Source organism: Callorhinus ursinus, unplaced genomic scaffold (genome assembly GCF_003265705.2).
Source record: "Callorhinus ursinus isolate GAN/ISIS: 27379988/994484 unplaced genomic scaffold, GSC_fseal_2.0 scaffold6, whole genome shotgun sequence".
NCBI lineage: Eukaryota > Metazoa > Chordata > Mammalia > Carnivora > Otariidae > Callorhinus > Callorhinus ursinus.
Window position 1 is genome coordinate 36,081,866 of NW_027397068.1, and position 27,378 is coordinate 36,109,243.

Below are 27,378 nucleotides of genomic sequence, written 5' to 3' on the forward strand. Positions count from 1 at the left end.
GAGAAACGGGAACGCGTCGTGTTTGCTTCCAAGTTGGAAAGGCCCGAGGAAGAGAAGGGTGTCCACGTCGCAGACATGAACGGCTTCCGCCCATTTGACTTCACAGTGGGCGGGAGCCTATCTAAAGTCCTCCAGGACAGTTGCTGCGGAGACGTCCAGGGGCAGGGAAGGGAATGTGAGGCAGGGCGGTGTGAGCATGCGCAATGGCCACGTTTTACCTTTCCATTACAGTGCCTGTGGAGGGTGAGGTGGGTGAACGTACGGGCTCTTCTTGCTAAACCAGGCCCTAAATGCCGGATGGAAACTGCCTGGAGCTGTGCGTTGAAGGACGGCGGCCGACCAGGTTTTGCTGAATTCATGCGGGACCTTTTGTCTTGTGATTAAGAGTCAGGCCGACCTGGGTTCAAGTTTTACACCCTGTCACATATTAGCTGTCCCATTTAGTTGTATTCTTTAACTTCAAAGCCTTAGTTTCTAAAATTTACTTCACTCAGTAGAAAGGTAAAATGCTTAACTTCAGTGGGCTTGGCACTTGGTATTCCTTAATATTGCACCACAGGTCATACGTTTCCCAAGGAAATGTTTTAAAAGTGTACTTATTTCAACAACTGAAGTGTTCCCACAGTGACATTTCATAAAAAAAAAACTCTGAAGATTCATATATTGGACACACACAAGTAAGACATGAGCCTAACTCAAGCAGAGCTCGTAGGCTAGTGAGTCTAACCCTCATAGCTACAATTTTTATTTGGAATTTTGTAGTGCTTTGGAGTGTTTACAAACTGCTCTTTACCATTAATTAGCCTATTCACTGTCAACCCCCTTCCACTTCTAGAGTAGTCCAGTCTTAGGGAAGGAGAAATCAGACGTTAGAGTAGGCTGGTGAGAACTGTCTCTCTTGCATTGCCTAAGGAAATATTGTACTAGCCCACCATAGACTCTTGTGATCTGGAACAGACTCTTCCAGTTAATCACCACCAAAGCCTATATTGTGTACCCCTCGCCAACGCAATGACATTGAGGAATAAGAAATCATAGCTCTGGTTTGTTCTCTGGGTACTGCAGGGCACACTAGTTAGCATTGGTCAATAAAGTCCTTTGGCTTCAGCAAACTTAGCTAAGCAAAACTGTGAGATTTTCCCTTGAGCTTCAATAGGCACCTTCACATAGGTTTTAATACACAATAAATAATATAAAACTAAAATATGTATCTGTTCTCATTCCATTTCAGATTAACTATTTCCATCTGCAATATTTGCAAGAACATCATTACTACAGCTACCAAGGTCCCAGCCACTTTCTCTGTACATATTATGGTTAGCAATGCATTTTTCAGGAATTTGAAGTAAATAATTTAAAATTGGAGGGGAGCACATACATGGAATCACATTAAGAACAGCTTTCAGGGGGTGCCTGGGTGGCTCAGCTGGTTAAGGGTCTGCCTTCGGCTCAGGTCGTGATCTTGGAGTCCCAGGATCCAGTCCCTCACTGGGACTTCCTGCTCGGTGGGGAGTCTGCTTCTCCCTCTGACCCTCCCCCCACTCATGCTTTCTCTCTCTCACATTTTCTCTCTCAAATAAATGAATAAAATCTTAAAAAAGAACAGCTTTCAGTTGTTCAAAACACTATGTGTAAAGCATTATGCTATTTGCTTTAACTCTTTCACACTAAATCATATGAGGTGGCTATTATTCACTTTTTAATAGATGATTTTACGGATGAGAGCTTAAGTATCTTGGTAAAGTCATACAGCTAATAATCGAGTGAGGTGAGATTTCAATCTAGTTGTCTTTTTCTCCAAAGTCTTAACTATTAACCATGGAATATAGAGGGATGAGGGAATCCATTTCTTTTTGTATAAGTCACCAGCATAATAAATGGGCAAATCAGTCCAAAACTTTTTCTTTTCTTTCTTTTTTTTTTTTTTTTGAGAGTGGGGAGGGGCAGAGAGAGAATCCTAAGCAGGCTCCACCCCAGCACAGAACCCCAGTGGGGCTTGATCCCAGGACCCTGAGATCATGACCTGAGCCAAAATCGGGAATCAGTGCTTAACTGAGCCACCCAGGTATCCCTATCCAAAAATTTTTCTAAAAAATAAAAAATAAATGTATTCCCACTTACAAGCCATATACCAATCTATTAATATGTAAGAAATAGTACCCAAAAAGTAATTATAATACTCATTTTCTATTATCACTCTCTAGTTGGTATGGACTATACTTGGAAATAAATTTAACTTCTTTAAAAAAATATCATTCAACTTCCTATTGTACTGTGTGGGTATGGCTGAAATGCATTTTAAGTGTTTATGCTTCCAGTGCTCTGATCCTCGGTGAATACCCCATTTTCAGGATTGTAGAACCCAGTTCCAGTTCTGTTTACAACCTTTACAACTTCAACAAATCATACTCTCTGTGTCTCAGAATACTTTTATCTTGTGTTGTCCCTTCTCATGATCCCACTTATGTAGCAGCAGCCACATCTCTGTGTGCTTGCTATTTTGGTACTATGTGACTATTTCAAATATTCATGAGGTGCCCTCTATGTAGACATTATCTTTGGCCCACCTCTACCAGGAATTTGCATTTCTGCAAGTCACAACCTAATACGGAAGGGAAAAGCAGGGTTTGATACTCCAGTGCTGCCATCTGTTGTCAGAGTGCTTTGCCTACATTTATTGCCTTCCCCCTCCCTTGATAAATTTATCTATCTATCTATTTATTTATTTATTTTTGATTGCCTTATCTTGACCTACTCTAGAACTTGGAATTGTACGTAGTCTCAATTCCTGTGGAATTTGTTTTCTTAGAGATAATAAAATGCTGATACTTCTATTTGCAATTGCACTGGCAGAAACTTCCAGTAACTGTTCTATGAATCATGCTTATGTGATTAAAAATTTCTTTTCTTTTTTAAGGATTTTATTTATTTATTTGAGAGAGAGAGAATGAGAGATAGAGAGCATGAAAGGGAAGAGGGTCAGGGAAGAGGGTCAGAGGGAGAAGCAGACTCCCTGCCCAGCAGGGAGCCCGATGCGGGACTCGATCCCGGGACTCCAGGATCATGACCTGAGCCAAAGGCAGTCGCTTAACCAACTGAGCCACCCAGGCGCCCTGATTAAAAATTTCTAATAGAACTTAAATGTGACAGTTTTGTTTTAGGAACTTATCCCTCCGGAGTTTTGCCACAAGGTATTTCTAAGAATAAATGGGGCGAGAACTGAGGAGACTGGGAAAAAGAGAAGGTGCTAAGGATTTCTTGGGTGACTACGGGTACTTAAGCTGTGAGGTTAGTGTAGAGTTCAAACATGTATCAGAGCGTCTTCGATTGCAAAGGCACTGTATTGAATGGCCATAGAAGACCCACTCTGGACTGGAGAGGGAGACTACCATTCATTAAACTCTACTGTGTGCCAGGCCCTGTACTAAGCTTCACAGATTTCACTTAGCCTCTAGTAACCCCACCAGGAAAAATGAAAAGGTAAAGTAAACGATGTTGGTCGCTATAAACAGTTGTATGATGAATCAAGCCAAGGAAAATCCACTACATTTTACTTGAGCAATGTGGATAAAATCTTGGAAGATCCTGTTCATACGTATTATTTAAATTATATTTATTCACATTTACTAACAATATGAAATTTCGAGTTAGGCATAGTGAAGAAGTAAGTCTGGGCATCCCAAAGTGATTTCTGAGCCTTATTCTCCTTCTGATAATTTCTTTTATATATACATATTGAAAAACTCTTTGCCCTCTTCTTAAAACTTGAGAATTTTGGTGCAGTGATTTAGGATTAGACAGACCAGACATCTCTTCCAGGAAACCTTCCTTTTTTCTTCTCGTGTGGCGCTATAGACACCCATCACCATTTAGTTTCCTGCATACACTTGCTACAACACTCATCATCGTCTTTTGGAGCCCCTTAGACTGTGAGCTCCTTGCAGCGGTAACTGTATCTTCTCTTCGAATTCCAGGTCCTAAAGCAGAACCTACAATATGGTCGGAAAGATGTAAGTATTTGTGGAATCAGTTTAATAATTAAGATATTACAATAGTCTACTTAGGAATCTAAAAACTGTCACTTTTCAAGACATACCTTTGATACCTGCCAGAGAGCATAGTTAAATGTATTTTTATATTGGCACAGGAGTTAGGAATATGTACAAAATACATGTTTGTCTTTAAAATCCAAGAAGTATTTTTTCTCAACCAAAAGAGAAAGGTTTATTTAACAATGGTCTGGTTGATTTGACTAATAATGCACCCAGTATAATTTAAACTTTGAGAGTTATTTTACCTCTTCCATAGTTAAAACTTATGAGCCACTGCATTTTTGTGTGGTGTACCCAAAACTAAAGACAAAACATAACAAAAAACAATTTTCAAAATCTCTATTACTACGTTTTTTTTCCTTACTCAAGACCAACTACAACTGCTTTTCCACCTGTTACCTGATTTACATCCTTTATTTACCCTTTCCCACAGCTCTAGGTTTGATGCAGCATTATCTAAAACCACCATTTATCAACAGTGGTATCAGAGTTTACTAATCATTGATTCTTCCTCTTTCATCCACTGTCAAGTCACTGTTTATTTCTCAGATTGTCAGACTTTACAGATCAAACATAGACTCCCCCCTCATCAGCCCCTGTCATTTATGCTTCTTATAGATTAATTCTACAAGGGGCCCCAAACAAATTGTTCTGAACACCGTTTAACATTAGTTATCTTTTTTTTGCACTTAGATTAAAAAGTGTAAGAATACCTAAAATCATCTCCTTAGAATTTTTATAGTCTTCCAAACGAACCAGTCAGAGAACTGTAGGGAAACAATTATATAAAAGCCATGTCACAAGAGTTGTTGGAAATGGAATCTGTTTGGCCCCAGTTGATTGTAACTCACTCAAAACTCATTTGGCTTTTGTGGCCATGGTAAGCAGAGGGGGTGAAGATGAAAAGACTTTTATAGTGGATATTCATCACTATAAATGGGGGAGCTGCCCAAACAGAGGTTGAGCCTCCTCTGTGTAGGGAATTCCTCTGTCTAGGGAATTCCCTACCTTTTGTAACTTGAATACGGTAAACAGAGTCTTCTTCGCATAATGAACTGAAGTTGTCTAACAAGCATACTGTCCCGGCTCTGTGAGTGCTGGAGCACAGGTATATCACCTGGGGTCAGCTAACCAGAATAATCCACCTGGGATTTTTACCTTGGAGACAGTGAGGCATGGACTGGGGCAGTTCCTCTTGGCAGGGAGGAGAGATGGGACTGGGAGTAGTGACACCTTTTTTCAGCAGCAGTGGGGGCCAGCAGTGGTACACAATTTCTGGTTCAGCGGTGGAGGCCAGGGCATCCGTGTTCATTGGTGACAGATGGAAGTGTGATTTTTGCCTGTGATTCTGGCTGTATAGGCTTCCTTTCATTCTTGCTATTTCCAAACCTGGTTCCCTAGGTTTTCACAATCCTGTGTGCTACCCAATTATCCATAATTCCTTTTTCTGCTTAAATTAGCCAGAATTGTTTTTCATTGCTTGTAAGTAATAACCCGAACCTATACAACTATTGTATACTGAGACTTCCTTTTCACCCATGGACTTGACATGACTTAGTTCATCTATTCCTTTCTGTAGAATGGAAATTATTTCCCTTCATTTTATCTTCAGTTACAGAAGAAAAAAATTGAGATTTAGAGAGGTTAAGTAGTAGAAAAATTATTTTTTGTCTTACTTTAAACACTTTCTGCAGCATTCCCAAGAAGGAAACAAGTTTGTTTGTTTTAAGATTTATTTATTTATTTATTTGAGAGAGAGAGAGCAAGGGTAGGGGACAGAGGGAGAGAGAGAGAATCCCAAGCAGACTCCCCGCTGAGGACAGAGCCAACGTGGGACTCCATCTCATGACCCTGAGATCATGATCTGAGATGAAATCAAGAGCCTGACGCTCAACTAACTGAGCCACCCAGGCACCCCAAGAAGGAAACAAGTTTAAAAAGAATCATACTCATAATTTTTGATTCTTTAAATCTTCTTTTATCTCAGAAGGAGATTTTCATAAATTAAAGCCTTCTGTTTAGCTCTTGGTTGATCAGTTTTATAATAGGAATCACAAGCCAATGCTTACAAACCCATATCACAGAAAACTTGGGTTAGTCAGTTTCTTCTCTAGAATTCAGTTTCCTGTCTATTATAGGAACTAGCCCTTGGCTTTTAATAAACCAAGGAAGGCCAATATCCATTGCATTGAGATACACATTTTTATTTATTGTGGGGTTTCTTAACAAAGGCACTGTTGACATGTTGGACTTCTTAGTTCTTTGTTGTGGGGCTGTCCTGTACATTGTAGAGTTAGTTTAGTAGCATCCCTGGCCATTACTCTCTAGATGCCTGTGATACTGTCTACCCTCTCCCAATCACAATGACCTTTTATTGTCATAGAAAATGCCTCCAGACATTGCCAAATTGCCCCTGGTTGAGAATCCTTGGGTTCTAGAAAGGAACAAATGAAGGGAAGTCAGGAGGGGGAATAAAGATAAAAAAACATGAGAAAGTAGGGGCGCCTGGGTGGCTCAGATGGTTGGGTGTCTACCTTGGGCTCAGGTCATGATCCCAGAGTCCTGGGATCGGGTCCCACATTGGGCTCCCTGCTCCTTGGGAGCCTGCTTCTCCCTCTGCTTCTCTCCCTCTCTCTCCCTCTCTCTCCCTCTGTCTCTCATGAATAAATAAATAAAATCTTTAAAAACAAAACAAAACAAACAAAAAAAAAAAACATGAGAAAGCAAGTCAGGGAGGATCCTGGCTTGAGAATCTAAACAAAAGACATGAATCTAATTCAATCCAAATTCAAATGCAAAGCATATTCTTTGAGGTGGCAATCTTTCTGGTGCTGAAAGATTAAACCTAGAATCTGGGGTATATTTTGAACAGTTGCTAGGTGAATCATTTGTGTTTCCATTCTTGAGAAAGACACCCTTGTTTCTTTACTAGGTTTCTCCTTGCCCAAAGAAGCCAAGCAATAATGATCAGATAAGGTGTTGTTAAATCTTTTTAGAGAAAAAAACAGTATGTCTCACCCTTAGCCTTAGGGATCCATAAACTCAAGACCTAAAAACACAAGCTAAATGTAGGGAATTTTACAACCGTAGCCCTTCGTTAACATGGGAAGACTCCGAAAGTCTGCAGAAAGCGCACCAGGAGCTGAGTGGTGGTGGTAGTGTTTGTGACTTCTTAGCACAACATAACTGCAGAGGGGCCTGTCGCCTCCAGAGCAGGTGCAACAAAACACGCGTGTCCTTCAAACACCAAGCCTGTACATTTGTACTCTACTTTCTCTGCAGTTTATGCCATCAATAAGACTTTGCCTTCTACCTGAAAAGAAATAAAAGACTTTTCAGCTTCACTCTAAATAAATAGGTATGGTCTGGGGGAACCAATAGAGCTTTTATTCTTCAAATCATTTTCGACTTTTTAATGATCCAAATTATTTATATTTGTCATGTTCAAATCAGGAAACAACCTACACTTAGTAGTTAATCAAACTGGGACAATACTCTTGATGGACTCTTACACGTTTAAATTTATATTTATGGAAACTATACAATCACATGAAAAATATAATAGCAAAAGGGGCAGAATACATAGTTGTATATGAGTATGTTTACAACCTGATAAAATAAAACTGTTCATAGCATAAAATAGTAACAAAGATAATGCCAAAATTTCAGGAAAGCTATGGAAATACCATGGAAGAAAAAAATGTAATACAGTGTAATTTCAGGGCTCAGTCAAAGCAAAGGGTATCCTGCAGTGACCAACAGGATAGGAAATGGAACTCATCTCTGTGCTACAAAACAGAAAAATTAGGTGTCAACTGACGGTAGATGACAGCATAGGGTTTGGTAGGTATTTCCTTTTAAGTAACCATGCATTTACTCTTTTAGCAACACAGAGGAAAAAAAGTGTTCCATGAGTATTTCTCTTTGTTTTTTCAAAGTCTAGGCAGAGAAAAGAAACTGGAAAACTGTTTGATTGGGGCACAAGACTAACATTGATGTTTTTTTTCCCCTCCTTGCTCTTTTTTTCCAAATTTTCTTTTATTGAGCATGACTTTCCGATTTGAAGATTCTAAAATTTAAAAACAATAATTCTGTCACCAGACAAGAGAAATAAATGGTCAAGTTTGTTGAAAATCAGAATATTGATAGAAAAGAAATCTCTTATCATTTCTTATCTCAGATAGTAAAAGAAAACAGAGGTAAAAAAAATCAGAAAAGAGGAGCAGACAAGTCTTTTGAGAAAAGCACACAGAAATCCTTACTCTAGAAATAGAATGAACTGATTATTAGAGTAAAAAAACTTTTGGCTTCACAATGAAAACTGTAGCAAAGAGAGGGGGGTTGAAGAGCACATCAGAAAAGCTTTTCAATATGAGAAAGGGTTTCTTTGGAGCAATCCACTCAGGCCAACCAGCGTGGGGGAAATTCAGGTCTTCCACCGGGCAGAAGAAAGCTTTTCTATATAATCTTCTGCTTGAAATGCTTTTAAATTCCTCAGCAGGGATGAGCCCAGCAAGTCAAAGAGTCTCAACAAAGGCATGCCCGGGACAAATGAAGGCTTCCCTCCGCAGTGGGGCTTCAGAACACACAAGTTCCTCTGAAGAAACTAGAGGCCTTTTCTTCCATTACGACAAATAGATGAAGGTAAGGGACCCATTTTGATGTTCCATTCTCATCTGAGTCAACAGTATTTTTGAATGGCAGAAATATTGTCCAAATATGATAGTTGGGTGGATTGGGTGATAGATGAACCGAACAAGTTATCTGTGGCTATAAACCTCTCTCCTTGGTAGCACATTGTTTCACCTAGCAATAAAATGTTACTGGAACAACAATAATAAAGAGAAAACCTACCCATTTCCCCATACTGGTTAATAGGAGAAGAAAACACCTGCCTGTTGCAGGTCTACAAAAATGGTTTTAATACAGGGTCACAGAAAATTCAAAGGTTTATAGCCCACTATAAAACAGCTCTTTGTCTTTTCCCACTAATTCCCTAGTGTCACATTTAACAAAACAAGGAAACTACAGATAGTAGAGGTGTTTGCTGATTAGCTTCCCAAGCCATAAATAACCGAGGGTTTTGCTCACCTACAAATATTAAGGTAGCTTATCAATGTTTAAGCCCTTTGTAATTGTTGCTAACATTTTAACCCAGGCAAATTGAGAATTTTTTCTTTCCTGTCTTCTTACATTGACAGAGTACACATTCATAAGATTCTATTATCAGATTTCATGGTATAAAGAGTGACACATCCCCTAAACACTCGCCCGCTGCCTGGGAGGCCCCCTTTTGGAAGATGCTTCTGCTTTATGCTTTCCTTGTTTTGCTTTCTCTTAGCTATGGTTTCCATCCTACCTGTCCTGGCCGATGTAGCTGTGATTCCATGTACTCGGTGCAATGCTACAGGCTAACGGAGCTGCCATCCGCTCTTCCTTCCACCACCAAGAAGCTCTACATTAGCCACAGCAAAATTCCGCACCTTCAGGTAACTGTTCTACGGTCCAGTCGCCACAATCTTATTTTTTGAGGCAGGGTGAGGGGCAACTGTGGAGCTGTAAATGATCAACACCCAAAAGTGGTGGTTATCAAGTTTGGGTCGTTGCTCTAACTATCTGCTTGCCCTTTACTGCTGAGATGGGTATATGCCTCTGGATATTTCTTTTTAGACACAGAATCAAGAACCATCAGAATCTATCATTAATGATGTTTTATTTCAGTTTTTATTTTTAAAAAATGTAATTACGTTATTGCAAAGTAGAAGTAAAGAAGTGGCTCTTTCTTAACAAAGAGAGTTTGAGAGCAAATGGCTATTTGCTGTCCCCACGATTAAGGATGAGTGCTTTCGGGGGATAAAAAGGACTTTTGTTTGTGCCATAGAAAGCAGGTGATCCTTAGAGCATTGTAAGACTATCAGGATGAAGCCCAGCATATGAGGATTATTTATAACAGACCCTACATACCTGCCAGGCATCGGGGGCTTTGTGGAAACATCTACGGAGGAAATACGTGTTTTTGTTTTGGTGTGTTATTGCAGTACTTGTTCTATGAACTTTTAATTTTGACTTTTTTATTTATGCCTACCTATTCAGAGTGCTGCAAAGAGTCCTATAGATTTGTCTGAATTTTATAATACAAAGGAATTTTGTTTTTGGTCTTTGATATTTTGGAAGTTATGGAGAGACAAGGGTTCTTATCCTAATTTCCCCCCTAGCCAGAGATATAATCCTCTTAAGCAAACAGTTAAAACATCTCTGGGCCTCACTTTTTACCTTTGTGAAGTAAGAAGTTTGGGTTAGATTGGTGATCCCGGGTTCCTTTTACCTGGAAAATTCTATGGCTCTCTGATTTTGTCTTTACTAGTCACTGCTCTTCCCTCCTAGATCCAAATCCCAAGATAAGGAAATACATCTCCGATGCAGGTGCAGAGAGTCAGCAGGTGGATGTACTTTCCTTCCAAATAGAGACACCATCCCCTTTCATTTGGTTAAGAAATTTGAATATAGGTGCGCCTAAACACGGAGAGCTTAAAGTATGTGGCGTGGTATTGATATCAAGGCTCAATAAGCAAAATTGCCTAGTGGACATGTTTATTGTCCTCTTGTAATCCATTAGTGCCTAATGCCAGAGAGCAAGTCTGACCCCGTCAGGTCTCAGCATTCAAGCAGGACAGCTGGTTAACGGGCAAGGTGCTTAAATATTTGTTCTGAGGGCCTGAGATGCCAAGGGCTGAAGTATCAGCTAAGTCCGGTAATGATTCATCACTGTTGCTTGCAGCCAGTAAGATGAAATTATACCTCTCATCAAATTCAGTGATTGAATGAGCACATTTGTCATTGGTTTACGTTCTCTGAATGGTAATACTGCCACTTTTCTGACTTTAACCTAGTTAATTGTCTCTTGGAAGGGCAGTTTCAGCAGAGAGGTTGATGAAAGACAGGATTGTTTTGTGAAGGAAATAAAAAGCTCTAAGCAATAATACATCTCTTTTAAAAACCCTTAGGTTTTAAATGGCCGTATTTTACCTGACTTTGGTGAATATGATGTACGTTCTACAGAATCAGGTGCCTGTATACCTTAGAATATCTTCAGATTAATAGCAATAGAAATTATATACATATGTATACACACACATATATACGAACACATACATATATGCACACACACCGCATACGAACCATGTGTACACCCATGAATACATACATACATCTCACAATTAAAAATGTTCCTATTACTTATTTGTATAATTTGTGTTTGTGACTGTGAATGCTGTGTTTGAGACTAGGGATAAAAGATGAAAAATTCACAGTTCCTGCCCTCAAGACATGAGGGCCTTTATTATCCATTCATCTGTAAAACCGCCTACTTGTTTGAGGTGCATGCCACTGGGCTGTAACACTCCTTGTTTCTTCTTCCTTTGTCTCACACTGTGCCTCAGCCCCTTCCCCTCCTGGCTTCTGGTCTTGCTCTCCCTCCTGAGTCCTGCATCTTCTTGGTGCTGTCAGGGCACAATGTCCTAGCTCATAAGAATTCCCTGAGCTCATGAGAAAGTATCCATCTACGTTTGCACTTCTCCACAGCCATCTACTTGGTGATAGTATAACCATTATACCTGAAACCCCTCCACTCAGAAATCTCGAATTCTCCCGCTCTCTGGTCATTATCTTCTCTGCTTTCAGCTGCCATTACTTCTTTTGCCACCTCACGGAGACTTCTAACCCTACATCTACCCGGATAGCCAGGTGCCACTGGAGAGGATCACACAACATCTCTACACATATGTGTGTATAAATGTGTGGTTTGGAACAACCACAAATTTGTAGAAACACTGCAAATTTGAGGTCTCTGACCTCACCTGAGTCTTCAGTGTCACCCAGCCGTCCTTTCAATTCTTCTTGGCCAGGCTTTCCTACATTCCATCAACATCTTCCAAAACTTCAGTCCGGTTTGGGTTGTCTTCTCAATCCCTGCTATCCTCATTCTCATCCATGGTTAGCCTCCCATTTTATTGACTAATCCTGACAAAACTGAGGCCATTAGTCTCGATCTCCCTCAGCTCCCGCTCACTGTGGACTAACTTGTCTCCATTCGATTCTGCAAACTCTTTCCTCCAGACAGAGAGGATGAGACCTCCCTTGTTCTGCTCAAGACAGCGTCCCACCCATGCCCTGGAGTCCATCTTGCCCACCTCTGCCTGGAGCTTGCTCCATCATTCTCCCCACACCCATATTTTCAGTTGCTCTTTCCTTACCAGTGCCCTGTTCTAGCCTATAAATAGCTCCTTTCATTACAATAAAATTAAAATTATCTGGGGGCACCTGGGTGGCTCGGTTGGTTGCGTGTCTGATTCTTGATTTCATTTCAGGTCATGATCTCAGGATCGTGGGATAGAGCCTTGCATCAGGCTCCGCACTCAGCAGGGAGTCTGCTTGAGATTTTCTCTCTCCCTCTGCCTCTCCCCACCACTTGCATTCTCTTTTTCTCTCTCTAGAAGAAGTAAATAAATCTTTAAAATAAAATAAAATAATTTTAACTCCGTGTTTATTCCTGCTACTGCCTCTCTTTATTGGCAAAACTCTGTAAAAGGATAATCTATACTTACTGTCTCTACTTCACCTCCTATTTATTCTCTAATTCACCACTGTTTGGTTTCTACCTACTCCATACAGTTAAAAAACTGTTCTCTCTAGTACATTGGCTCACTCCTATTTCTTGAAATTCTCACTCTTTTGCCTTCTATGGCACCACACTTTTATGTCCTCGTGATTCCTCTCTGATAGTTCTTTTCTGCCATTTTTGTAGGTTTCTTTTCTTCCATTGCCCCCCCCCTTTTTTTTTTGGCTTCTCCAGGGAGTTGCAGTCCTCAGCCTTTCCATTTCTTACTATGTATAGTCTCCTTAAGTGACTTCACTTTATGTAAGGAATGATGGCTCCCATAACTGAGTTTCTAATTCATGCCTTTCGCCCATGTTTCAGACTTATCCAGCTGCCTACTGGACCTCTTCATATATGTATATCATCTCAAAATAACATGCCCCAAACTGAAGTCAGTCTTTATCCCTAAACCTGTGGTCTCTTGTCACTGGCTTCTTTCACTTAATATAATGCCCTCAAGGTTCATCCATCTTGTGGCATATTTCAGGATTTACTTCCTTTTAAAGACTAAATAATATTCCATTGTATGTATATACCACATTTTGTTTATCCATTCATTAGATGATGGACACTTGAGTTGTTTCCTCTTTTTGGCTGTTATTCTCCGAAGAACATTCATGTACCAGTTTTTGTGTGGACGTATATTTTCATCTGCCTTGGGTATATACCTAAGAGTGGAATCTCTGGGTAGTATGGTAATTATGTTTCACATTTTGAGGAACTGCCAGACTGTTTTCCAAAGTGGCTCCATTGTTTTGTATCCCTCGAGTAATGTGTGATGGCTCCAGTTTCTCCACATTCCTGCTAACATTTCTTATCCTTTTTTGGATCATAACCATCCTAGTGAGTGTCTGTTAGTATCTCACTATGGTTTGACTTTCATATCACTAGCGGTTAATGATGTTGAGCCTCTTTTTGTGTGCTAATTGACCATTTGCATATCTTTTTTGGGGAAAATGTCTATATGACCATCCTTTGCCCTTTTTTTTTAAATTGGGTTCTTTGTCTTTTCACTATTGAGTTGTAAGAGTCTTTTATATATTCTAAATACAAATCTCCTATCAGATCTATTATTTGAGAAAATGTTCTCCCATTCTATGGTTGTTTGTTGTTGCTGTTGTTCATTTTCTTAATGGTGTCCTTTGAAGCACAGATGTTTTTAATTTCCAGTAAGTCCCATTTACTATTCTACGTGTGTGTCACTTTTGCTTTTGGTGTCGTATCCAAGATAGCTTTTACCAAACCCAAGGTCATGAAAATTTATGTCTGTATTTTCTTCTAAGAGTTTTACAGTTTGGGCTCTTACATTTAGAGGACAAATAGGAGTGTCTCAATGACAGCAGTCAATTAAAATGATTGTGCTTTACATCTTTTGTGGAAGGAGAGAACCTACTTCAAATTCCTCCTGGGTAAGAAATATTTAAACAGAGTTGATCACCAAGCGGGGGGATTATGGATTATTTTCATATTCTTTCCATACTTGCCAGGACTTTAAAAGTGTTTACAGAGAACAAGTATTGATGATCAGAAAAAAAAGTTCCAACATTGTTTTACAGACTCCTTACTGGCTTGATGCATACAGGTCTGAGGCTGTAACTATGAGGGTATTTCAGTTATCCTGTGGATGTTGAACCTATAAGGAGCCCAAGAAAGGTCTGTGGCCCTCTAATGCTTGCAGCAGAGGCTACCCAGAAGAAACCAGAAACAAAGCCTTTCATGAGGAAGCCAGCAGGCCTTGCTTCTCTGCTCTACCTCATTTTACTTGCCTTGCTTCTTTTTCACTTTTCGTATCTTATTGTATCTTTTATCTCCATATATATTAGGTTCACTAAACTGTAAAAATGTATGGCAGGAATTATACTTAGCGAAACTTCCTACACCTAATCATTAACACCAGGCCCTACTTGCCTTGCTTCTTAAGCAACATTGAAAAAACAGCTGCCTCAAGGTTAGCTCGAGGGCAAAAGCATCTCTTTTTACATCTTTTGAGCACAGTTCAGCTTAGTCCAGGGAAATGGAAAAACTGGTCTAGCAGAATTATTTTCCTTTGTCAGCTCTGTAAATTCAACTGAAAAGTTCAAAATCAGTATCTTCCCCACTGTCTGTGGTGCCAGAATTTTATATTCTCCTGCTAAATGTAAGTCATGGTAGTGAGGTTAAAATGAAAATATGTGTGCTGGGGTAAGATAAATGTGGGTTGGGGGCTCAACTTTTCCACTTGCTAGCAAGACATACTTGGACCAGATATTTTACCTTCTAAGCCTTACTTTCCCTTTCTGAAAAGGGAATAATCGTGCTTACACACAAGATTTTATAAAGATAACCATAGTGAATACTTAGAAAATGACAGCCATTTTTCTTGAGATTTTAGTTTTAAGTAATCTCTACAGCCTAAGTGGGGCTCCAACTCAAAACCCCAAGATCAAGAGTCCCATGCTTCTCCCACTGAGCCAGCCTGGAGCCCCAAGAAGATGGTAACCATTTTAATTAATAATAACCAAAAGTAATCTGCATTGACTGACAAAAAGAAAAAAAGAAGTGTCTCTATACTTAATAAAAGAAAACAACTGTCCATTGGATTCAGTTAAGAACATGAATTATGTTGACCATTTAGGCTAGTCTGTACACTTGACGAATAGAAATGAAGACAAATTGAAGCTCTGATACTACACCTTATTTGTCTAGTCCCCAAATAAATTGCTCATTCAGGTCCATGTCACCCCTGAGACTTGTTGCATACTCAGCAATCTTTTAGGGTTTATGGTCACTCAGATAAAAGTGGAACTATTAATAGTACCGAGTTCTTATGGAAGATTAGCAATCTAAGAAGTGAAGATCTATGTCTAGAGTATTTCCTGACTTTATATGCAAGAAAGCCTAGAAAGGGCACATAGAAATAAAAACTCTATTAAAGAAGAGTCTTGGGCAGGTCTTTTAATTTTGGGGGGGGGCTGAAATTCTTCATCCCTTAAATGGGAGATTTGAACTAGATAATCTCTAAAATTTCTGCTTTTCTAAATCTCTATGATTTGTGTCTAGATTTTGTCTTTTTTGAAAAACATTAATTGTAGACCAGATGCAGTAGAAAATGGTAAGTTGAGGAAGGGTTTAGAGTTCAGAGTTCAGTCTGTTTAGAGTCCAACAGACCTTGTTGAAATTCTCAAGTCTCTCAAGTTTGATAATAGCAAACTTGCAGGGTTATTAGAAGAATTAGTGATAATGTATTGTTAATAAACAAAATTCAACTGAGTACATTTGAAGATCTAATAAATAAACGATTCATGAATCAGGCAGCATCTCATCTAGCAGGCAGAGAGATGCTCCCAGAAGCTGTACCCAATGGGAGGATTTATAGACAGGAGGGTGGAGCAAGGAAGTTATAGACAAATGAGTAAGAATGGTTTCAGGTCCGGTCAAGTTCCTTGTGGGAAAAAGAGATGGGCGGGGTTTTTAATCATGATGATTATGTCACTAATGCTGATCAGGAAATTTCAGATTGACTGTTAAAAGGTCACATTCTTGGGAGAGGTTATAACTGTAATTAAGTCTTGGTTTGCTGTCACGGTTGGGGGCAAATGACTCCATTTGGGGCTTGTGTTTTTTTCTTTTTTAACAATATAAAAAAAGCACTTGGCACTTGTAGATATTCAAGTGCAAGAAAAAATTACTATTATAATTGGGACTAGGACTAATTAATACATCTGATTAATCATTAAGAAAATATCACATATTAGCAGCAGTATACAAACCAAGGTAACTGCCAAAACTATTATGATTAAAAACATCTGTTTATGGAAATTTTAACATAAGATTCTTCTAACAAGTATCATATTAGAAGCTTTAACATATACCACAATTCACATCACATGTCCTCCTAGAACATAAGTACCCATAATAAATATGTGATGCAAAATTAACCCACCTTGAGGGTTAACCACGCACTGGTATTACAAAAGGGCTCAAATGCATAATTAAATCAAACATTTAAAAACTGTAGATAGTAAGACATTAAATTGTGTGTTGAAAAAAATTTTTTTAAAGATTTTATTTATTTATTTGAGAGAGAGAGAGCACAAGCAGGGGGAGCATCAGGCAGAGGGAGAGGGAGAAGCAGGCTCCCCGTGGTGCAGGGAGCCCGATGCAGGCTCCTTAGGACCCCGGGATCATGACCTGAGCTGAAGGCAGACGCTTGACCAACTGAGCCATCCAGGTGCCCCGTGCTTTGAAAACTTTAACTCAGTTGAATTCTAAAGCAGGTTGAAAATTTTGTGAATCTTTATCAAGCTGAAGAAAACCTGGAACAATTCCTCCTTCTGCCTAGAGATGATCTTACTTTAAGAACCAAATACCAGGATTACATCAACGTGAGAAGACATAGATGGCAAGGTAGGAGGTCAACAAATAGGTGGAATGATAGGAGTACTTGAACTTGCAAACCACAGAGAAAGTATATCAGATCTGATCATTTCTAAAATCTAGGAGAGGAGGAGCACGAATGGAATCTTTGCTTTACAAACGTGGAGACACATGTATCCTATTTGTTTCTTCATGGATCTTTTTCATCAGTGAATGCAAATCGAGGGGTAGGGAATAGGGAAGCTAGGCTAGTTTTTCGAACTATAATATAGTTGAAAAATGTTTCTCTGATAGGCCCATCCTAGTGATAGCAGTGTCTATGACATTTAAAATTTTTACTTTTAATGCTTAAAATTTTTTAAATGTAATTTATAACTTAAAAAAATCTAAACAGTGCAAAAGGAAGATAATGAAAATCTCTTGTAATTTTACATTGTAGAGTTAACAACTGCTAATAGTTTGGTGAAAGATTTCCAGATTGTTCCCATTCTGGACTATTATAAGATGATGCCAACAAAGAACATCTTATTGTATAAATCATTGTGCAAATTGTAAGTACTTCTGGCTAGAAATAAACTTGCTGGATCAGAGAATATGCATCAAAAGTTAGCTAATATTATGTCCGCCAATAGTGTGTGAAAGAGCTTAACGTATTTTTGATATCTTACACTGTTAGCAATCATCAGGCTGGCTCAGTCAGTGGAGCATGCAACTCTTGATCTCAGGGTTGTGAATTTGAGCCCTATGTTGGGTGTGGAGATTACTTAAAAATAAAATGTTAAAAAAACAATAGTCATGGGGGCACCTGGGTGGCTCAGTCAGTTAAGTGTCTGCCTTCGGCTTAGGTAGGTCATGGTCTCAGGGTTCTGAAATTGAGCCCTGTGTCGGGCTTCCTGCTCAGTGGAGAATCTGCTTCTCCCTCTCCTTCTCCCACTGCCTCCCCCCACACTCATGCTTGCTCTGTCTCTCTCTGTCTCTCAAAAAAAAAAAAAACAAGTCAAGACCTGACTTTCCATCCTTTTCCAAGAGATAATTTTAAGTAGATCCTGAAGAGAAATCTGAAGTATCATTAGTATTGAATGATAATGTGTATTTTTTTCCCACAATAATCTTAATTTACTGCTTTTCTCTCTTTGTGACCCATCCCTGCCTTTTCTATAGATGTCTAGCTTCACCCGAATGTTGGCTTTAGAAGATTTTATTCTGCTGGCCAGTGGAACAGAGTCAGTAGAAAATGACACTTTCAAAACTCTGAGTACCTTGAAGACCTTGGAACTCTGGAAAAATAAGTTAAGACAAATCCCCAGGATTCTCCCAGCCAGTCTTGAAGTGTTAAAACTAAATGACAATTCAATATATGTCCTACACGGATCCGATTTTGAAGGACTGAAGAAATTAAAAATCCTTGAACTTAAAAACAATCTGATCTCTTCTCTGTCTCCCAGCACACTCTCCTCTCTTGTCAGTTTACAGAGTTTGATGTTAGATGACAACAATATTGAATCCGTAGCTGGACCGCTGGCCCTTCCCCACCTGAAACGCCTGAGCATGGAGAATAACAGACTCCATCTTATACCCGCTAGTTTCTTCACTTCTCTCCAGTCTTTGCAATTTCTCAGCTTCAGTGGTAACTTTCTGACTAAAATGCCTATTAATCTGCCCAAATCTCTGCTCTCTTTAAAAATGGAGAGAAACCAGCTCAAAGTGGTAAGTTTTCGAGATCTGAAACACTTGGAGCATCTCTCCCATCTTTATCTGTCAGAAAACTCACTCTCCTCCATCGATGGGGCGCAGATACTTGCCAATTTAACTACTCTTGAGTTGTCCCAAAACCAGGTTCAAATGTTGCCCCTCAGACTCCCAGCAAGGCTACAAAAACTCGACATTAGCAATAACCTGATTCAGAGAGTTACAGCACAAGATTTCCACGACCTCCGAGACTTGAAACACTTGTTCCTGGACAACAACATTGTTAGCTTGTTCGAAGCCGGAGCCCTGCAGATGTGTTCCCAGCTCTCCAACCTGGCCTTGGAGCAGAACCTGCTGTTGTCTATACCTCTAAGGTGAGGGGGAGTTATTATTTATGGTGACTACTTTAAATGTTTTCTGAAGATCAGGGCAATGAAGCCCATTAGACAAGCAAGAAAAAATAGAGCAAACATAAATGATCTGATCAAGGCTGTCCTAGGACTCAAGTGTAGAGATTGTAGACAGGGTTTTGGAAGCTCCAGTCCTCTAACTAAATCCTGCACTAACTTAATTTATCTTGCCTGTCAAATAAGACACCAACAGGTGAGATCTATGCTTGAAAATAGGCAATGCCGCTTTGGTGAAGTATGCTAACACACATAATATGGGGATCTTTCTTGTAAAAGTGTGTTTTGGTTTTTAAGCATGTAGCCTGGGACCCAGCAACAGGCAGACTTAAGTACATGCTTAGCCACTAGCAAAACAAGGATACGAAAAAGAAATGAAGGGGAAATGTAGTAAGATGTTTATATTTTTAAAAGCATTGAAATAGTAGTTATGACAAAAATCACAAGTGTATAATCTGATCTTGTATTTATTTTGAATTATGTATTTGGAGGCTTCGTATGCTTCTCAGCACTGCAATCTTTAAAGGACTTAAACACAGCTCTGCTTATTTCTCTGTGTGTCTGCCTGTGGGTATGTGAGTCCATCTGGGTTGGTCTCACCTGGTGTTTTTGGCTGTCTCTCTCATAAACACGTGCACACGCACACAGACACAAACACACACCCTCATACTCTGACATTTAATTTCTCTTTCCAAATATCCCTCCCTCTGTGCCCAACCCACTGTCCTGTTTCCTCACCCAGTCATAATTGATAACTAATGTACATGTTAACATTAACTGATCCTTTTTTAGGTAAACCTTATTCCATGTTCTACATGTATGAAGTAGATAAATTAAAAAATGGTAGAAGAATAAAGCCCTTTTATTCTCTTAGAAAATGTTAATTATATATGCCTATCAGTGGATTCATTTTCCTTTTGGTGCTTTATGGGACAAAGATGGCACTTTGCTCTGTTGGTTATCATTATCAAATTGCTCATAATTAACATATCAACTTCTGGCTTCTGTAGAATCCTATGGCACTCGATTTACTTATTTTCATTTTGTTATCAATGAGAAAGGGAAAAATTATCTTTGATATATACAAATGTTCATTTTTTCTAGTTAAAAAAAGATATTTTATTATACAGTATGGTATACCCAATGCAAAACACCAGAAAGTGATTTTTATAATGGAAATCAGTATTTTAAAAGATATATTGAGGGTTATTTGAAATTAATCAATTTTTTAATTCATAAGCATGTACATACAATTAATGTACTTTACCAGGCACTTGGGATACATCAGTGCAATAGAAAATAAAACTTCTTGTTCTATACAGCTTAAATTCCAACAGGGAAATGGTAATAATAAACAGAATGTGTAAGTATTTAACATCGAGATGGTGTTAGGTGTTATAGTTAGCAACAACAAAAAAGGGCAGGATTACCAGGTTCAGGAGAGTCGGGGTGGCTGGTTGCAATTTTAGATAGGGTAAACATGGTAACTCTCATGAAAATGTAAGCTTTGAGCAAAAACTGGAAGGAGGTGAGAGATTTAGCTGTGAAGCTGTTTGGCGGTGTGGGGAGTGTTCTAGACAGAACAGCCAATACAAAGGCCTTGAGGCAAAAAACATGCCTTCAGTGTTTCAAGACTCTAATACTTGTTATTTCAGTAATTTCTCTACTATGTTTCAAGTCTTATTTTCTATCACTATATACCCCTACTCCAAGAAAAAAAATCATGTATAGAATAAAAACTCATAAAACAGGTTGGGGAGTGACTGTTATCATCAAGGATTCTCAATGGGCTGCGAGAACCTTGGCAAAATTGGGAACGCAGTGGACTTCTCTATTCAGGTGGCTTTTAGAAAGCATTTGGTTGAGTAATCCTGCTAAGTTTAATGAGTGAAAAGTAGCTTAATTATTTACTCCTGCCAGGGCATTTGTGTGCTTTAATAAGTGACTACAGAAAGCACAATGCTTTTGCCAAATGGAGTGTATAATAGGATTGCAAGCCTGAGCTAGCCATAATTCTCAAATCTGACTCCACATTACAATTATCTGGAGAAATTTGAAAAAAGCATACTTATGCCCAGACCTCTCTTCAAAGCAGTTAAAACGGACGCTCCAGGATTTGTGCTCAGGCATCAGTATTTGTAAAAAGCTCCCCAGATGAATTTAATGTGCAGCCGAGGTGGAGAAGTAATGGGCAAGAACAACGAGCAAGGGACATGAGATGAGAGTGGGCTTTTCCTATGAGGCTTAAATTAAGCAGCACAACTGTCTGTTCTGTCAAAGAACTTGGCCAGCCATGAGAGCAATGCGTTCTTTGTAGAAAGTGATTTTTAAATTCCTCATCAAATCCCCCTCCTACTTCCCAGCTTTTCTCTGAATTGGAAACTGGGAATGGTCCAGAAAAGTTTTTCTGTGATTTTCCTCCCATAAAGCATTAAAACGCAATACTGTTTTTTATTTTTAATTGTTAAGACTTTAATTTATGAGCTCAAAACAGTACACTTTTATTTGCATGGGTCTTATTCATACACAAAATTGTACTTTAAAACTCAGTTTCCTATTAATAAACTATAAACACAGGCAACCTATCCCTTGCCAGTTGCTAACCTAACCTAACTTGTTGCTAGTTGCTGTGTATCCTACCACAAATCACAAGTCCCTTCTTTTTCCTACCATTCTCCGTTCTACATTTCACCAAGGAAATAATAGTAGATGGTTTTAGGTACACCTGTATTTAAATATCTGCTACATTTGCCTCAATGTACTAACAGAGATAGAAAATAATACCTAGTATTAAGTACTGACTTAATTAAGTACTGACTTCACCCAGCAGTGAATTTATATTCATGTGTTATTCCTCATTACTTCTTCCAACAATCCTATGAATGTAGGCACATTTTTAAACTATTATTTTATGGATTAGAACATTAAGGTATCAAGGAGGTATCAAGAAACTTCTTAAAATCAGATCATCAGTAAGTGGGGGAGTCAGAATTAAACACAGTAGTCTAACTGCAGAGCCAGGGAATTTTAGCCAGCACATGATCACCTGCCCCTGAGATGTACTCTGCTATAAACAATACACTAGACTACTTAAAAGCTTAGAGCACCCAAGACCGGGGTCTCACTTTTGCTGTTTCATTCTTATTTCACCGATCTGCAGTTCAGTGAACAACTGTAAGTTACATCATCTTTTCTTTATCCACAATTTGGATAATTCAAATCCAGAATAGCTTTCTACAACCTAACGCAGGCAGAGCATTTTATCTTACTTATACTCAGGTGCCATCTACTGGTAACATGGGGTGTACCCCTTTTTACTCTAAATAAAGCCGCAGACCCAAAGAACAAATAGCATTTTTAGAAGCAGGTTTGTCTTAAAATCAGGGATACCTTTCTCTATAAATCAGACTTATAAAGACAAATTATATCAAAGCCATAAATGACTGCCTTAAGTTCACAAAACCGGGATATTGGTGATTTCCCTTACAATGTCATTTTGGTTATAACGCCCATCGAAACACAAAAGAAAAAAAAAAAAGGAAGAAATTTGTACCTACAAATTTTGGCTCCGTAGCCTAGAACCGATCATCGTATTTGCTTAAAAGGAAACTTGGCTTTCTCATTTTCATTGGCTAACATTTATCATGTGATTTCTGTGTCCTGGGCACTTTCAACTATAAAGTGGAAAATCAGAAGCTTTAAGCTAAATAACGTACCTGAGGTCGCGTACTAGAAAATAGAATGGCCAAAGTAAGAACTCAAGTCTTAATTAGTAGACTTGACTCTCTGGTTCACTTTATCATATCTTTCCTCAGTTGTTCTCCCTTGTACTTGCAAGGGTAATAGACTCTTGCTTCCTGCCGTACCATCTGTAAATAGTCCATCTTTCCTTGCAGAACAAAACAACAAAAAACAACAACAAAAAAACAAATGCTATACATAAGATTTTTCTGTGTAAGTTTTAAGGATGTACCTTATATCAGTTGGTATGTGCACAAAATTACATTGTCTTGGCGACAATTTAACTATCAAGTTGTTAAAATGTATGAAGTGATTTGCCCTGGTAAATTAATCTACATTTTAAGGTAAATTTTATTGCAACTAAGGAGAAGTCACTTTAAATAACTAAGACTATAAAATACTCAAAAGCACAAATACTTATATATGTATAAGCACTGTATAGCTTAGGATACAAATATAAAGTAGATAATCATCAGATGACTGGGACCACAACAGTAAATTTTACTGACTACTAAAAGGCATGAATGTACATTCAGTGCATTCACACTCTATGAAAATAGCATCTGAATGGTATTTCAAGGGCCTTTTTTTCCCCTATAAAACTTTCCCCCTTCTTATACTTCACAAACAGAATAGCACTTAATATGGAGCTGTTGAGTAGCAGAAAAATTTTCAGGCTCACAATTGTGATTCTTTTTTACTTTTTATCAATAGGCATTAGCATGACATTTTCCAAATTGGTATCCAGTTAAAAAAAGTTTTTTCCTGATTATAAAGCAATACCCATTCAAGGCTGAAAACTTAGTGTGCTGAAAAATGAAAAATCACCCATAATTGCTCAACTAGAGCCCATGTCTAGACATAATTTTTTTATGTACTTGTGATCATTCAGTTTTGTTTCTTATGTTTTCTATTTAACATTATAGAGGATTTTTCTTTCCCTTTTCCACTTTTTCCAAGTATTACAATGGACCCTAGGGATCTTAATTTATTCGGTGTGTTACGATCATTTGAAGTTGCTAGTCTCTTTTGATTCCCAAATTGTTCCAGATTCGTCTAGTGAGAGCCTCTCCAAGCTGGTCCCTGTGTTCATGAGACATGGTTCCATTAGTTCTCTTTTTTTAAAAATTGCGGTAAAATACACATAAGATTTACTTAACCATTTTTAACTGTACAATGCAGTATTGTTAAGTACCTTCATAGTGTTGTGCAATTGCTCTCTGGGACTTTTCATTTTGCAAAACTGAAACTCCATACTCATTAAACAACTTCCCATTTCCTCCTCCCCCAGCCCCTGACAACCACCTTTATACTTTCTGTTTCTATGAATTTGACTATTCTAGATATGTCATGTAAGTGGAATTATAGTAGTTGTCTTTTTTGTGACAGGCTTTTTTCACTTAGCATAAGGTCCTCAAGGTTTATTCATGTTCCAGCACGTACCAGAATTTCCTTCCTTTTTAAGGCTAAGTATTCCACTGTGTGTACCTACTGTACCTTGCTTACCCATTCATCCATCAGTGGACACTCGGATTGCTTCCACATTTTAGCTATTGTGAATTCAATATGGGTGTACAACATGTAAATAATGTATAATATTATTTAATATGTAAATACCTCTTTGAGACCAATCATGCTTTCAATTCTTCTGTGTATATACCCAGAAATGGAATTGCTGGATCATGTGGTAATTCTATTTTTAATTTTTTGAGGAAGCACCTCATACCGGTTTCCATAGCGCCTGGACCATTTTACATTCCCACCAACAGCACACGAAGCTTCTAATTTCTCCACATCCTCATCAACACTTATTATTTTCTGGATTTTTGATAACAGCCATCCTGGTGGATGTCCCATTAATCTTTGAACATGCTATTGCATTCTGACTCAGATGTTCTAGCTTACCTTGCCCCACCCATGGAATCAGTCATTTCTCTAAGAAGCCTTGCTGCTTTAAGTGGAAACTGGAATTCTGAAATTAAGATCTGGTGCTCAGTGAGCTTAGGCTATTGGAGAAGCATTGCCATTAGGGTGTAATATTACTTCTAGATTCTTCCAGTATGCACAACTAGAAAAAATATTTTTTTAAGTGATGAATTCACATTATCTCCAGTTCATATTTAACGTTAGAGGGTTTTTCTTATTTTATATTTGTATCTTTTCTTTTACAATGAAATCTTGGTTCTTAATATATGAATATATTTACTTACTTGTTTTGCCTTAGAGTATTCATTAAAAAGTTTTCAAATATTATTTCTAACAGCAGTATGAGTAATAAACGTGGTGAGAGAAATTTCCTTGCAGATTCTTTTGTCCTTAGTCTCTAAGGCTTAGACATATCCATTAAGGATATTCAGTCAGAGTACTTTTTCTTTCCTTTATTTGGTTATATACCAACATTACCATTTGATTAATTAATTAGACATGTTTGTTTCTGTTTGTGTTCAATTTTAGGGCTTGATTCTGTTTTACTTTATTTGTTTTGTGAACATGTAAACCATTAACATGATTCAAAAGTTAAAACCATATGCACACACTTCCTATAAGTAACCATTTTTATTCACCTCTGGGTTATCATTCTACTTTTTACCCAGCATAAGCAAATATATGCACATGTATTCTCATTTCCCTCTTACACAAAAACTGACATACTATACATATTATTCCACTTCTTGCTTTTTTCCCCTTAACAATACTTTCTGGAAATCATTTTATGATAATTCTTAGAGACGAACCCCTTTCTTTTTTAAGACTGCATGGTAGTTTTTTACTGTTGTACTAGGTTGTTTCCAATCTTTTGCTGTTATAAATAAGACCATAATAAATGCACGGTATGCTGTTTTACATTTGTTGAGTCATATCTTCAGAGTATATTCCTAGAAGTGAGATGGCTGGGTGGAAGGGTAAATGCACAAGTTATTTCATTAGACTTTGCTAAATTCTCCTCCATAGGGGCTAGGCAATTTTAGTGTCCCACCAAGTGATGTGTGAGAATGTCTGTTTCTTCACAGCTTTACCCACAGAATGTAATCCTTAATGCTAAGGATTAAGTTGTTTTTGTTTTTGTTTTTGTGTTTTACCAATCTGGTAGGTGAGAAATGGCATCTCTGTGTGGTTTTATTTTTCATTTCTCTATTCTGAGTATGGTTGAAGACTTAAGGGCTTTGCTTTCCTGTTTATGTGGACTTCCTTCCATTCATGCCTTTTGCCCATTTTTCAGTCTCATTTTAAAACCTTTTCTTCTTACCTTTTAAGAGTCATTTACGTATTAGGGAGATTAGCTCTTTGGGTTATAAGGTGCAGATATTTTCCCCAGTTTATCATTTATCTTTTGACTTTGCATATGTCTTTTGCCATACGCCATTCCCTTTTTTATTATTATTTTTAATGTAGTTGATTCACTGATCTTTTATAGCTTCTGCATTTTTTTTAAAAGATTTTATTTATTTATTTGACAGAGAGAGAGAAAGCGAGAGCAGGAACATAAGCAGGGGGAGTGGGAGAGGGAGAAGCAGGCTTCCCGCTGAGCGGGGAGCCTGATGCGGGGCTCGATCCCAGGACCATGGGATCATGATCTGAGCCGAAGGCAGACGCTTAATGACTGAGCTACCCAGGCGCCCCAAGAACCACACTTTTTCATGTTTTTATTCCATACTCTTACTTCTCCTATAAATTATGGACTCATGGCCTTTTCCGAGTAAAAATTGGCAACTTTTTTCTTATTGATTTGTTTACATGATCCTGTTTGACAAGACAAGAAATGAGAGAGTCTTATGGCTAGGAACCAGAAGACTCAGAGGGTTAGAAGACAAGACCTCTGAGAAAGGTTAAAGACCCATATATAAGACTTAATTTTTCAAAACGGAGCTTGTTTTCTAGCTTCTACCAGGACACAATGGTACGGAAAAGGCTGGTGTTGCTCATTCTGAGTTGCGTTGGTAGATATGGAATGGTGGTCATGGCTTCCTCTCCCATCCTGTTTCCATGCTTTTGCAGGCTTCCAGGGACCTTAGCCAGGCTGGACCTAAAAGGCAATGCCATCCAGAATATTGCTGAGATGGAACTCAAGGATCTAAAGCAGCTTCAGGTTTTAAACCTTAGGAACAACAAGATTTCTGCTTTAGACCTCAAAGTCTTGGAGGGGTTGCCTCGCCTCAGACACCTGTATCTGGATGGAAATCCGTGGAATTGCACCTGCAGTCTCGTAAGAGCGAGGGAGATCCTGAAGGCCAAGGGCACGGATGTGAGGGGAGGACAATGTGCTGCACCAGCTGAACGACAAGGGGAGAGCTGGATGTCCTCCAAGAAGATCATGAGACAATGTGAGCATCACTTACATCTGACCGAGAAAAACAAAGAGACCAAAAAGAAATCAAAACCGGAAGAACACTCCAGAATCAACATGGATGATGATTATTATGATTATGAAATAGATTAAGTATGAGCTTTGTTTACAGTTTAGAAAAGGTTTTTTTTT

At 38.5% G+C, this 27,378-nt stretch overlaps 1 protein-coding gene across 1 annotated transcript; it reads left to right on the forward strand.

The window, feature by feature from the left end:
* Positions 1–247: 247 nt before the first annotated feature.
* LOC112815616 (nephrocan-like) lies at positions 248–27,355 on the forward strand. Its single transcript, XM_025861660.2, has 6 exons — positions 248–343; positions 3,975–4,010; positions 8,554–8,696; positions 9,394–9,541; positions 18,226–19,127; positions 26,898–27,355. Exons 4-6 carry the CDS (start codon positions 9,440–9,442, stop codon positions 27,337–27,339), a joined length of 1,446 nt encoding a protein of 481 aa, XP_025717445.2. The 5' UTR covers positions 248–343; positions 3,975–4,010; positions 8,554–8,696; positions 9,394–9,439; the 3' UTR covers positions 27,340–27,355.
* The last annotated feature ends 23 nt before the right edge of the window (positions 27,356–27,378 follow it).